The following is a 15,131-nucleotide window of genomic DNA, read 5'->3' as shown; positions in this document are numbered from 1 at the left end:
TTAACAGGCATGGCTGACTGTCAGCTCTTATACAGTGCAGATCAGACATATACCTGCATGTTAAGACTAATATAGCTTTTCCACGTTACTGCACACAGGTTGAGTTTAAACCTCCGATCTGTCTTGCTGAGGTTCCCGGGAAGCGGTGTGTGTTAATGTATCTTAACCGCAGACCTGCGGTGGTCTGGTGGTGGGTGACTGCCACACATCTGTGTTTGAGTGTGCGCACGTGTGCATCTGTGTACTTGTGTTGTATTGGGTGCTAATGACAGCTGGCATTTGGCCACTATCAGTGGATGTTAATTAGTATTGAGAGGTTTGGGGGAGAAGCACAGATTCCCCTCTATCTCTAAAACAGATGTGTGTTTGATCTGCTAACCTATCTAAGCTGAGCACACACATGCATGCACGTACCGTCCATCCATATCTCCCTGACATATAGAAATTGTCTATAAACAAGTGCCTCTCAGAATAATATTGACAGCAATATCTATCATAGTGAAGTGTGATGTAGGTGAAACAAATAAAACAACCCAGAAAAAAAAACATAAGTGAAAATAACAACAAGCAGGTAAACAGCAGGGGCGTGTGACGCACTCGGCTCACAGTTCAGTCCAGGATACCGGGATTAATGTTTGATACACTGAATATTCTTCAGGATTAACTGAAAGCAAACAATGGCTTTCCAACTTGTTCTCAAACAAAAATAAAAACCTGCATTTTCCTAATGAGGATTAATAATTTTCATTAGTGAATAATGCGCCAATTACTTTCTTAATTAGCAAAATTTATCACTTGCTCTACAAAAATCTAACCAACACTTAAATTTACAATGTAGAGCCCAAGGCCATGACATTTCAAGAGAAAACAGTAAATTCTCACATTTAAGGAAAAGTGACCACAATTGCTCACTAATACTCGATTACTTTGTTCAACTGATTAACCCACGAGTTGACGAATCACTGCAGACTTATTTTTATGCTTCAGTGCCATACACCTTTATAGGTTTCTTAGATTTGAAGTCAAAATAAGTATTTATAGCGAAACATAAGTAAAATAATAATAACATGTAGTAGCGTGTCTTTAATCAATAGAGAACAAAAGCCTGCAGAGGAGGCTTCCCTGAACACCTGAGCAAAAAAATAACAATTCAAGTGTTTCTCTGGTGGACGAAGAGCAGGAATCAAACGGTTTTCTATTTATTTTCTAAAGCCAACCTTTAACAAATCTCTACAAACTCCCAGACACTGGAGTAAAACATTATTATAGCTCTCACTAATGTCAGAGCCTTTGTCTATTCATTTAATTGTAGCATACTTATCCTGATGGAATTGCTCTGTGACCTTTAGTATTTTTATTTCTTCAGCCCTTATATTTGCTAAGTGATGGTATTCTGCCTGATTAGCGCACCCTCGTTCCCCCAGACACACACACACACACACACACACACACACACACACACACACACACACACACACACACACACACACACACACACACAGTTTCAAAACACAATGTATTCACTCCCAGAACCCCACTCCCATTGTTCTGCTTTATAACACTGGGAAAGGAGCATCAGTCAAGTATATTAGCTGGATCCTATTACTGTCACCAGATTGCCTCTCTGAGCCATCTTAAAGAGCCCCCAGACAAAACTTCCTGTCATGTTAATCCAAGCTTTAATAAATAGAGGGATGTGTAACCATATTCAAATAGGGGCTCCCGTATTTATGCTGACAAAGAGAGACGGGCTATCATGAAATGACAGATGAAAGTGTTTTGCATGAAAAGGAGGGGAAAAAAAAAAAGTTTTTATCGGTGCTCATTCTCTCCCATTCTGGGGAGAAATGTCAAATTATTGAAATGGTCTAAAAAAAAAAAAAAAAAAAAGCTTAACCCTAATCTAAGTAAAACACTGCAGGTATTAGGGGTGGTGGCCATTGTGAGTGTTGTGAGTGAAATTAATGCTATTCACTTCAACCTAGCAGTTAATTTTATCCCCCTTGTTCACCTATTAATATCAAAGTGCATAATACACACCGTGTCTCCTAAAAGAGATTTATGGATCGGACTTATTAACAGTAGAGCGTACTGTCACTGAGCGCTTTCACTAATTCATCAACACAGAAAAGTCTATTGTTGAAATTTTATTTTCTGGGTGGTTATTAACACCATTAGTAAATGGCTTATTATGTGAGGTGCTTGTGGCTGTATCTTTTAGTTAAGCTGAAGCAGTGACAGGGCTGCAGTAGAAGCCCTTTGCGTTCCTGAGTATACTCAACACCAACAATGAGAACTGAAAGCGACCTCTTCAAATCAAGGCCAATTCTTAGATTCACATGCAAAGAAGAGCAGAGACACTATCACAGAGAAGGACAAGCACTCATTCAGACTAGGTTAATTTCTGTCTGGTTATTTCTTGACTGGAGAAAAGAGCTAAGCATTTCAAAACTCCATGTCAGTGGTGCACAGACTAGTTATTTCAGTAATATGCTCACCAAAATTGTATTTAAAGATACAGTGTATAAAATATGATTCATAGATTCCAGTAGATTGCAGTCAACTGAATTCTGATTTCTTACCCCTCCCAATTCAAGTGCATTATCATAGCTACGGTGGCCGCTGTAGGACAAACAACTCTGTCTGCTGTACATCTGTAGTGAGTATAAGCTGTCAGTCTGCTGTTTACCTCAGCTGTAAAAATGTTAAATGATCATATTTAGTTTAAAAGAGCTATTTGTGCTCTTTTTGGAGCTCACAAATAGCTATTTGGCCCACTCAGGGTGGTGCAGCTTGTCCCAACCCACCCTGTGTGGGCCTGATCTCATCTGATCTTGGAAGCTAAGCAGGGAGAGGCCTGCTTAGTGTTTGGATGGGAGACTGTCTGCAAATACCAGGTGCTGTAAGCTTCAGTCTGCGTTCAGAATTCATCACAGTACAGAGAATGTGTCTCTTTCCCCTCAGCCCCAACCGGTCCCAGCAGATGACTGAGCTGGGCTCTCCAAGAGATTTCTTCCTGTTAAAAGGGAGTTTTTCCTCCCCACTGTCACCAAGGGGTCATCATAGGGGGTCATCTGATTGTTGGGTTTTCTCTGTATTATTGTAGAGTCTTTGCCTTACAATATAAAGCACCTTGAGGTGACTGTTTGTTGTGATTTGGTGCTATATAAATATTTCTTTTTTTTCCTTGGCTTTCAACTGCAGCAGAATCTAGTTTTAAACTGTATGTTATGTTTTTGTTGTTGTTGTTTTACCCTGGTTGTTTTATAGCGCTTTATAAATAAAGATGGTATGGTATGGTAAAATTGAATTGAATTGAAATCAAAAGTAACTTATAAGGCGTACTATGTATGCGGCCACATACATAAAACACAATTAGAGGGAACAGTGATGTCCATCTCAGTCACTGTATTCAAGATGGCAGGGCTTTGTATTTTTAATGGATTCATTAAAGTTCATCCCAATGCATCAGTTTGGTGGAAAACACATATACACACTCATCAGTGTATATTTATGAGTACAATATTCTTTTTTCTATTAAATGACCTCAAAAAATTACATAGTGTTCCTTTAAAAACCTATCTTGCAAGTGAATTATTGGTGTAATAGCGTGTATTAAAATAAATAATAACCCTTGTTATTACACTATAACTAGGCTTATTATTAGTAATTGTTATTAGTAATTTGTAGTTACATTTAGAATAAAACCTTGAAAAGAAAACCCAGAACTTTTATTGGCTCACTGCAGTGGCGCTTTCATGAAGTGTTGATACCAGTTTTATTCATATTCCTTTCAGTTTGCACTATGCAGACAATTAGATAAAGATCTTATCAGTAAGCACGGTGAAAACTTTCTGAGACAGTTTTTCTGTGAATCACCGAGGCATGTCACTGGCATATTTTCTGCATGTTAATTCTGACTAGTCCCAAAAGTTGGAAAGGTTTTAAATAGTGTTTTATCAACACTGTAAGCCTGAATTCAGCCGTTGGGTCTGCGTAGGTGGCATTTATAATAGAGTTTTAAAATAATGTAGGCTCTTTATGTTGAAAAATGATTGGGGCTTTCTAAGGAAGTTGTTTAAAAAAAAAGGTTTAAACATTGGTAGCAACTTTATGCAAGCATAAACTCTCTGCACACCTTTACTGCGTCTGCAGTGAAAACCGAGTGAGCAGCAGCAAAAACTTTAAGAGGGACAGTAAAAGGGACGTTGGCTGAATATTTTAATTCCAAAGTATAGTAAATAATGGAGTGAAATAACAGCAACAAGGCTGCAAATGGAATATGGGACAAGTTTAGAAGTGAATTATCTTATTAGGTATTAAAATGCATTTAATAGAAGTCATGTACCTAACCTCATGGTTACTGAGTGTCCCACAGTAATCCTTTTCATCTTCTGCGATCTCCTCATCGTTCAGCCCATTTGAATAAACCTCTCCCCAGCCTCGTCTTTAACCTTTTGCACTGTGGTTTCACAGAGCCTCCCCAAACTATATTGTATCCTCTGACCTTTTTCCACCCTCTGGTCAATGGTGCTTGCAGCTGTATTCACAAGGAGGAGGAAAAAGGGGGTACAGAATGTAAAACCTGTTTTGCGCATTTGTTTGCTCGTGTGTGTGTGTGTGTGTGTGTGTGTGTGTGTGTGTGTGTGTGTGTGTGTGTGTGTGTGTGTGTGTGTGTGTGTGTGTGTGTGTGTGTGTGTGCGCGCGCCTGCTAAAAGAGAAATCTGATTGGCTTTCCAGGAGGAAGGACATCATTTTAAATAAGTCCTCAATGTTAAACTGTTTGCTCTAGGGCTTAGGGATTGCTCACCTCTCCAAATACTATTTTAGCTTGAAAGCATAATATTTCCCAGCCTGAGCTTTCACATGGGAGAAAGAGGGAGGGCCCTGGTGCAGCAGTTTCATGGAGGTGGCTTGCAGGCATACTCCATTCTGACAGAATGAGGAGGCACTCTGCAAGAGTGTGGCGGAGAGGAAAGGGGCCCTATTAATAAAATGACTCCATAATGGGTAGTTCCCTGCAGCTTGGCAAAGGAAGACAGGCGGATTGATGGACGAGACCAAGTCCTACTTCCTCAAGCATACTGAGCTCAAGTGTGTGGACATGCCTCTGTGAGGCCAAACAGAGGGCCAGACCCAGCAATAAAGTGAACTCTAGTTGACATAGGAAGGTAAGAACCTGAGTTTCTGTTCTGTGTAAAGTGGCTTATTTAAATGAGAAACACACAGCATCTAAGACCAGTGTCAAAGCTGACTTTTATGCTTTATGAAAGGTTGAGGCTATTTTCCATATAATACAATCTACTCGGTATCACAGGTGGTTGGTTTGGAGGATAGAAGCAGAAAGAATGTTCCTTAATTGTAGATAAACAAGACTCCCTGGGTGACAGTGTTATGCTTCTGTAGTACATAATTGGGATTATTAAAGAGTAAAGCATTGTTTTGTCCAGAAATATGGTTAATTTACAAGAACAGAGTATCAAACTATGACTCATTTTTGCCTCCTTTTGTTTTTTGTTTTTTTTTGTTTTGTTTCGCCAGAGCCAAGATGTGTAGAGTTGTGCTAATAAAATATTTTTGTGGCACAACAGTGCTACAGTCTGCTCTAACAATATAGCAGCCTCCTGAAGGCATCACTCCATCATCCTTTTATTACATTTCTTTGTAACAGTACATTGATTAGAGTGGCCTCAGCATGACTGTCTTTTTAATTGTGTATTTGCTGATCTGAAAGCTGCTCAGAGCTCCGTGGTAGGATCTGTTCTAACCATTTCAACAATGCTCTAAGGCATTCTTGACACACAAAGTTCATTGTTCGAATATACATCAGTTTGTATCACCATAGCGACCTCCTTGGATGCTGAGCAGGGGACCTCATAAATATGTAATCCTGACAGATTTGAGGAATTGTCCTCCTCAACCGTTTCTCTCAAGCCATTTTGTTAATGTCAACAAGAGGGAAAGTTAGTGGAATAAGCAGTGACAATCCGCCAGTGGTGTATATCATTAATAATTACATACACAAGAATTCCTGTGGAATAAATGCTGAAAAACACAAATCTGTTTTTCAGCAATTGATACAAAGGTAGTCGATGAATCGTGGATACTGCTCAGCTCTGTGGTTGCCTCACACCTTCAGTTATATTGAAAACAGTGTCCCAGACAACAGGTAAGATTTGTGTTTGTTAATCAAATATGTGATTATCCATTATTAATTTCTAATTAATATGTTGCACTTCTAGGGCGTCCTTGCGGCTGTCTCTGCCCAGTAATGTCCTAAAAAGTTATTATCCCTTTAAATTGGCATTTCTAGAAAAATGTTGTTTATTTTAAAAAGAGTTCAGGAATAAGTTATGCTGGAAGAAACTATAAAACAGACAGACTGACTAAAAAAAAAAAAAAAATAGAAAGAAAGAGAGAAATGTGGTAGACAGAGCAGACAGCAGATAAGCGCCTCTTCACCCCGACATCGCTGTGCTTTTTCTATCTGTATGTGTGTGATGTGTGTGTTAAGTTTGCACTCTAGCCATGCATTTTTATCACTTCTGCGGAGGGTTGCCACTCATCCATTATAATAAGGAATATTCCTTTTGGGAAAGAAAAAGGTTGTGTTCCAGATTAAACAGAGCTGGCCTGGCCTCTGGCTCCTGGAAACTGAAAGAATAGCTCGTCCATCTAGGTGCACGCTTAAGAGCAGTGTCCCTTTTGCCACCTTGTGTAATTGCAAGAGCTTATGGGGAGCTAAAATTTTGCCCTCTGCTCCTCGTTAAACTACCACTTGTAAAAGCGCTCAAGCGTGGATGCAGCACACTGCAGCTCAACGTTCCCAGACAATGATATAGATTTCCTCTACAAAAGAACAATTGAAAGGGTTGTCACAAATTTGTCCATTGTCACTGGTCGCTATCATTTCCCTGTTAATTGCTGTCATTGTAATAGAATATTAGATACACTACTGCGAGGGGAGTGTTGATGAAGGGGCAGTGCGAGCTGAGTTTTCTCCTCGACCATGACCTTATCTGCAGTAGTAGTAATGATAATAATGATGTGATGCATCAGTGATCGATGGAGGAGTTTCTTTTTTACCCCCTTTATCCACCCAACTGCAAGGCTGTGCTGCGGGTTCAGCTACCCCTCAAAAAGGGAGGGATTCAGCCCTTTAGTCAGAAACACTTGAGAAAAATGGATGCCTGCCAGCAAGAGGGCTTAAACCAGGGTTCTCTGGTTAAATGCTGGTCTCCACTTATAAAAAGCGTTTTTACTGTTGGGTATATTGAGGGCCAAAGTGGTTCACATGATCTGTATTTATTGCTTTGAGTTGTGCCAATAGAAAATTGGCACTGTGATGTTTTTTTTTTTTTTTTTTAAGCGAGGCATTTGCACTAGGATATTTTCAAGTTGAATTGGCCACAAATGATTTTTGAGCATCACCTGGTAAACCGATGCAAATAGCCCAGTCGGTGCTTTGGTGTTGGCAGCGTGAGTGTAAATCCCAGTAATCCTTGACACCAAAACTGACACCAAAATTGCCTAATAACCACACACAGCTCAATTCTTTCCACTTAGATAAAAATGAAGTTCACAGCAAGTGTAATAAACGCAAGAAAAGAAACCGCTGCGCATCCCAATACAGGCAGCACAAAGCCGCACCAGGTGCCAGCACAAAGACAGAGTCTCAACAAAAGGAAAGGCACAGCCCCTCTCAGGTCACTGTCTGTGGCTCAGGCCTTCGTTCCTTTGGCATCAGATATGATCTATATCAGTGTCACCCCCAAATTGCAGGAAAGCTCCTCTAGCCTTCAGCCATGAGCTGAATGTAAATGTGCATTTGACACCTATCTAAATAGCTGTCATAATTCATTTCCAGAGCTCTTAAATCTCCCCCTGTCACCTGGCACCTCTGCTGTTTTTCTGTCCAAAAACAGAGCACATTAGCCTTTATTGATGTGTTTGTCCTTTGATACATAATTCATCATTCAGCCACCTTTTTTTTTTTTTTTTAAAGAATTAGCATGTATTTTTCTGTGGTTGCTCAAACATATGGATTGACACAGACAAAGAGGCTATACTTGGTGTGAGGTTAGGCCTCATGCTGTATGTCAGGATAAGTCTATATTTTTTTTTCTCAGCATATTGAAGCAGAGGGATATAGAGCTTTACCATCATGATAAGTCCAAAGATGACTTACCTTCAGGGGTCACAATAATAAAAAATAATAATTTCACAAACAGTCATGGCAGACAGACCTGCAGCAAAAAACCTTTTAATTTAGACAAAGGAAGTGCTATCGATAAAACTTTCAAAGCTGCATTAAATACTGCATAAACATTACTAATCAATCAAAGCACACAACCTGTAAAGGATACTAAACATTTCCTCTGGCACTGCAGAACTCAGAGGAGGATGCTAGTCTTCTAGCATTAGCGGTGATTAGTTGTTTGACAACATGCTAAAGGCATAAAACCTCACTCGTTAATGTATGATCTGCTGGCAATTTACTGATTCACAGAAATTATGAAGAAACTGTGAAGTTGTAGTAGTGTATTTGTTTGCACAATGGGATTCAAAACAGTAAAAGGGCTCTAGTATGAAATCACCACCTTCTCGCTGTGTGTTGCTAGTAAGCCAACACTTGACATAAATAATATACTTCTGCTGGCCCTTTGTTAGAGGTTATTTGGTTCAGATGTGTTTGCTGCAGGTTCAGTTAAAGAGCTGCCCGGCCTCTCGCCCACTGACTGCCTTCCAGCAGCCTCTTCTTAAGCGGTCATGGACTGTTCCAGTGCATATACCACAGTGAAATAGACTTTTGCTCTTTTCTTCATTGTCACAAAAGGCCAGGCACTTCGCTGGAGTTCCCATTCCCCTTTTACATAGTGATAAGACAGCCATTATCCTTTGAACCTTTCTTTTCACTGTGCCAGGAGAAAAGGAAGAGTGAAAGAGAAGGAGGAGGAGGACAGAGAAAGATTTCTTCCCTGAGGTGAGCCTGGCCTCACCTCTGTGTGGCGGGCTTTTTTTTGTGAGCAGTGAAGAGGTCCTTAACCTTCTATCAGATGGAGGCACACAGTTGTGTTCTGCTTGAATAACTACATTGAAAAGCCCTGAAGCACAGGAGATGGTTCTATAGACTCTGCAAGTGGCATAGAGAGGGAGAGAGAGGGAGAGAGAGAGAGGAGGGTGTATAGTATGACCTGCTGGAGTGTGACCCTCACATGATGTGCACATTCTTTGTTAAAGTGCCCATCAGTGCTTCACTGTGAATCTGTGTTCTTTGTTGGATGGGTCTCGCTGACAGGATGGTCCTTCTCTAATAATGTCACAACAACACAGTTCACACATTTATGTAATACACTTCCTTTAATAGACCTCACTTCATTTTACAAAGTAGCAGTCTTTCTGCTCTCGGGTTGTAAATGGCTTTATGGTGGCAATACTATCAATATTAGAGTGCACAGATCTGAATGCCATGCTGCATGAAGGGCTCATGGTGGCTGATGGCCGGTGATACTGCAGACCACTTGTTTATGTGGCACCGCATAACAACAGTAGTCATCACAGTGCTGTTGATATAGTGAGGTCAAGACCTTATATCTACTCATTGACAATAGAGAGGGAAGACTTGTTTCATTCAACTTACTGTATCCAGGACAAGATTGATGGTTAACTAAAACTATAGCAAAACCTAAACTATGTGTGGGAAAAACTGTAGTTAACAAAAATAAAAATAAAAAAATGGGAGCTAATTGAAGTGACATTGCCTGCTTAAAGAAATAACTCAAATAAATTCAGATGTACCAGATATGTCTTTAAGTTTGAATCTTTGTCAGTTTAGTTAAATTTTGTATCACAGCCTGACTCATGAAGCTTTGGTGCATTCATTGAGATCTCAGATGTCTACATAACTGCGATTCAGCTGTTTTCCAAAAACACTGTATTTGTATTTCTGAATTTCTGACATATACCCTCCAAATTATAATGTTTAAGAATACTGAAAACAAAACTGTTATGAAACATTTTTAAACAATAAAAACTAAAGTGAAACGAGTGAACCTACTTTGCTGCACTAAATTGAAAAGAAAACCTTATACTAATTAGATGAAAACCTAATGATCCAGGCTTATATTTATTCATTTCCTTGTGATGTCTAATGTTTGTGTTCTTTGTGTACTCCTCTATTCTGTCTTCTCTTAGACTATATGGACAAAGTACTGGGCCACATCGTCTCTTAATCTTTGAATTCGGATGTTTTCGGTCCCGTTGTCGCAGGTGTATAAAATCAAGTACCTAGCCATTCTGTCTTTACAAACATTTAGGGTCATTCTAAAAAGCTTGCTGATTTGGAGAATGGTACTGTAATAGGATGCCACTGATGCAAGACGTGAGTTCATGAAATTTCTTCCCTCCTAGAGATTCCATGATCAGCTGTAAGTGGTATTACTGCAAAGTAGAAGCATTTAGGAACCAGAGCAACTCAGCCACAAAGTGGCAGACCATGTAAAGTTACAGAGCAGGGTCTCTAAGTGCTGAAGCACATAGTGCATAAATTTCGCGAATGCTCTGCTGACTCAATAACTGTAGAATTCCAAACCTCCTCTGGCTTTAACAGCAGCACAAATGCAGGGCGTGGGTTTCCATGGGTGAGCAGCTCCCATAGGTGTAATGTGTAGGCCAGCCAGTAGTTTTGTCCATACAGTGTACGAGTTCCCCACCAACTGGGCAAGCCAGATGCTGGAGGTCTCTTCCTTTAAGGAGAAAGTTCTTCCTCCCCACTCCCCACTCACTGAGTGCCTAGTGTGATCATTAGGGTTCCCACTTTATCTATAGCTGTGAAATGTCTGCTATTGTAGGGTCTTTACTTTACTTCATGTTGCATATTGTGAAGCGCCGCTATATAAACACAACTTTGATAGCAAACAATAAAATAAGCGATTCTACTTTGACACAAGTCTATTACATGCTAGTACAAAACAATGCTACTCTGTTTAATGTCCTGCGGAGCTCTTTTAGCCATCAAGGTCTTTAAAAAAAGTCTCACCAGTGTCTGCTGTGTTTAAAGGAGACCCCTGTTTTTCTTAAAGTCTCAAACCAAATATGCCATTTTTGTTTGCATTTCTACTGATGCATGGACAAGTGACTCTGTTTCAGTATCACTGACATTAGATGACAGAAGTCAAATGCTATAAATTTCTGTCTCCCATGTAAATGATCACAGGCTGTCAGCCACGCTTGTCAAATTAAACGTTTACCATAGTTGGTAAACATGCCATTCCATCTTTGCTCTGCAATGCAGCTTTCACGCTGTCAAATGCCGAGGCATTAGGAGCTCTTTCTGGTGCTACGAGCTGAATTCCAGCTATGAAAATGGACTGAATCAAAGTTTTCTCGCCTCTCATTTGAGAGCTGTGTTACTGAATGCAACAGTGGATATATTGTATTGAAGATAAACAGTCTACGAGTTTCTTTGTGTTCTTTAAATTCAGCCAATGAACTGCAACCTTTAACACTTACAGATTCCAGTTACATGTACCCCACTTCCTCTCACTTTAATGTGATTTCCATTAGCTTGGCTGGCATGAGACAGACATTAGGTTGTGTGACATTTGAAATGTCTGTTTATAAAACTGTTGCTGCAGGTGGTGTTTCTCAGCAGCTGTTTATTTGTACACCGCTGTAATATTTTCCCACCACATAGTCATCAGATAGCACATTTTTCCGAGACACTGCAAACTTCATTATTTTTACGCCTTTTGTGTCGACAAAGAGAAATAGTCCGGGAAAAATAATAACTTTGTTAGTGGTTGTACAAAAGTGCCAGCTGAAGTGTCGGTGGTTGTAGCTCTGGTGAATCTATCCCCACACTTAAACATTTCCTGACAGTACTTAAGATGAACGGCCTGTCTAACTTTTGTCCTCTTTGTAAGGACTTGAGCAGGCGGTTATTATTTTAGAAAGTGAGTGTGAAATGCCTGCCATTTAAAACAATATCACCATTTGCACTTCTCATTTACTGTACGGTTGTATAGCACTGCAGCACATGTACACAGGGCTTCCTGCCTGTCCTCCAAATCAGGATTTTAAAAGCCTAATTCAGGATTCTTCACTCGCCATGCCTCCCTCTTATAGTGACTCTAGTTTAACTTAACCACACATAACATCCATTGTTTTGTTCACTCACAACTGTTGTTTATCACTAATTTGCAGAACTGATGCAGCTCTGTAGGATTTAGGCCTCCTGCCTTTTCAGGTAGTGCCGTGAGCAGCAATTCAGGTATTCAGGTGCTGGGTATGTATATGGCTTACGTGAGGATTCACATCAGTATTGCTTGCTAAATTTGACAATTTGGAAATAATTTAGGGAGGAGCAATTCAAGTGCCTGTGAGCCATGCAGTGAGTAACTTGGCCCTACAAGCTGTGCCAACGTCTTGTGTGCCAAATGTGTGGCAAGAGGGTGGCACGAATAGTGTGCCAGCGCTAGTCTGCCTGGCTGCCAGGCACTTCTCTTTATCCAATCAGACAGTTCGGTTTGAGTGAGACCCTTATTCTTGTCTCTACCCATCTCATCCCGAACCTTTGTAACCCTCCCATGAAAAACACAGATGCACACTTGCACACTATTAAGCCTCCTCAGTACAGTTACACTTACCTATAGACCATAACCAGGGAGTGAATGGTGCAGAGTGCTCCCTCTTTGTTTCTGTCTGCTGCTGCTCTCTACTCCTCCATCTTTTTGTTTTTTTTTTTCCTAGACAACATCACAGGCTAAATGAGCATGCCTCCGTCTGGTTTTTAAGCATTTCATCAGCATTATAGAAAGAAGAGTGTGTCTAGAGATCTGCTTTTCGGGGATGTGTGAAAAAAAAATGCTGCCTGTCTGTGTGTGGCTTTATTGGACATGATGAAGGATGATATTATGGTGGATGCTGCTGCTGCTGCCGGGGCTCTGAGATGAGGAAGGATCACATTTGTCTCACACCCGCTTAGTATAATGTGTCTATCTGTCCCTCTCCCCAAGACTGGACATCGGTGTTCATCAAAATAAACATATTGTCAACACAGTTCTTCTTTTTCTTTTCTTTTTTTTTTTTCTTTTTTTTTTACTTCTGGTTGTTATTGTTAATTTTTCTCCTATTGCCACTCTTCCCTTCTTCACATCTTTGTCACATCTGATCCAGAAAATGAGCATCACCACCGAGGTTGCATGAATTTCCTTATCATCAGAATTACAATCTATAGATGGACAGGGAAGCGGTAACCTGACAACACCCTGCGTACACAGATTTATTATGTGGGAGAGGGGTGCTGGGAAAGAAATCAGCGTAAAGGAGTGAAAATAAATATTCTAAGAGCAATTACTGTGAGTAGATGAGCTGTGATTCAATAGGGGTGTGAGGTACTTGCTGAAAAGATTAAGCTAATGTCACTACTCCTCTTATGTCTTCTAGGTTGATGATGCCATGCTTATGTTTGATAAGACTACTAACAGACATAGAGGTAAGTGCACAGCTTCTGTTCTCTTTTTCCTGATATTTTTTTTTCTCTCTGTCTTTCCGAAAGGTGAGAAAATAGTCATTTTATGTCCTTTCCCCATGAGATAACACAGAACAGTTCCATTTCACATGATATTAGGTGTGCCATCTGTTCAACAATGGGAGCGTGTCAAAGTAATCAATAAGCTGGTACGGTGTTTAGAATGTTTGAGCATTAGATGGTGAGTGTGTGTGTGTGTGTGTGTGCCTGTGATGATGCTGGTGTGAGTGTTTCAGAGAGGTGCTTAAAGGGTGTAAAGATTGCGAGATGGTGGGTGCTGTGCAGTCAGATAACAGCATCAGATAAGACCCAGGAGAAGCACTGACTTTATCGCTTTATCTCATCAGCTCCTTATCTGAGATGAGGGGACATTTCTCTCTCAAGCAGAGGACTTTCCAAAGACAGGTTTCCTCCCTGCACCACAATGCGGTGTCGGTGTATTTAAGCCAAGCGGCACTCTTTTAGGCCCTGACTTAACCACCAGCAGACACGTATAGGGCTGTCACTTATCAACAGCACTGTGCGATGGTTGGTATTACTGCCTCACACAGGTACGTTAAAGGAACTTTTAGGAGACAGACTGTCCCTGGCTGTTTATGCCTGTATGTATCATTGTGTGCGTGAGCAGTCGACAGGCGCTGACAGGTATTTCCACAAGAAAAAGGAGCAGACACTTCTGTGTTTGTCACGCCAGTCAGCTCACTTGTAGGCAGCGCTGGCATCACACCCTCTCACTCAACTGGGCTGAGCATATAGATGTAAATATTTGTTTGCAGCGAGGAACTCGTCCTCTCAAACTGTATAAATGTTTAAGTGCAGTTTTCTTGGATCGAAAGCTGTCATTGTTTTGTGGGCTAGCTCTATCTTTTGTTTTAAACTGCATCTGTGTGTGTTCGAGTGAGGGTACCCTGCATGTGTGTGTGTGTGTGTGTGTGTCTGAATGCTGTGCAGGCAAACTCTTTTGAGTCTGGTAAACAGTTTCTAAGTGTGAAACATGTGAACTATAGTGGAAGTGATCTATGGCTTTGAGGAGATTTTGATCTGTAGTGACAGAACCCAGTGTGAGGTCTGCTTTGAGACGAAGGCTTTTCTCTCACTCTCTCTTATTTCTCGCTCTTCTCTCTCCTGTCTGCTGCACCGCCAGCCCTCTGTGAAAGGGGCTGGGCGCCACGCTTCGAGAGTGTGTTAGGCGTTTGCCTTTGGGCAGCAAAATGCCCTTCAAATGAAGACAGTGATGGAGAAACAGCCTCCTTGGCAATTTTTCTGATGACAGCGGGCATATTTATACCGAGTGTGACACGGAGACAGACGTCAGGTGCAGCTCTTCCTGCAGTTGCTGTTTTGTCTAAGTAGCGTTTTGATATTTGTTCCAGTGGGAATTTGACACAGTAGATATTTGGTTTTTTTTCATCTTGAAAAAAAAAGCACAACAGGTTCTTCAGACGAACAGCACTGAATATTACAAACCAGAGCCATTAATGTGACTGGACATGGTTTTATTTATTATATTTACTTGAACATCAGGAGGTTATACTATAAAAAATACTATTTTTACCATCAAAAACCTTTTAAAGATGGCTTTTTATTGCTGTGCAACACT

At 40.6% G+C, this 15,131-nt stretch overlaps 1 protein-coding gene across 4 annotated transcripts in view; it reads left to right on the top strand.

Annotated features, from left to right (window-relative positions):
- msi2b (musashi RNA-binding protein 2b) overlaps positions 1-15,131 on the top strand; it is a 262,689-nt gene that overhangs the window by 124,328 nt on the left and 123,230 nt on the right. For all 4 annotated transcript variants that reach the window (XM_030746351.1, XM_030746352.1, XM_030746354.1 and 1 more), the window contains exon 7: positions 13,447-13,495. In XM_030746351.1, the coding sequence (XP_030602211.1) occupies positions 13,447-13,495 (49 nt within the window). The remainder of the gene's footprint in view (positions 1-13,446; positions 13,496-15,131) is intronic.

Source organism: Archocentrus centrarchus, chromosome 14, assembly GCF_007364275.1.
Source record: "Archocentrus centrarchus isolate MPI-CPG fArcCen1 chromosome 14, fArcCen1, whole genome shotgun sequence".
Classification (NCBI taxonomy): domain Eukaryota; kingdom Metazoa; phylum Chordata; class Actinopteri; order Cichliformes; family Cichlidae; genus Archocentrus; species Archocentrus centrarchus.
This window is presented reverse-complemented; position numbering and strand designations above follow the sequence as displayed.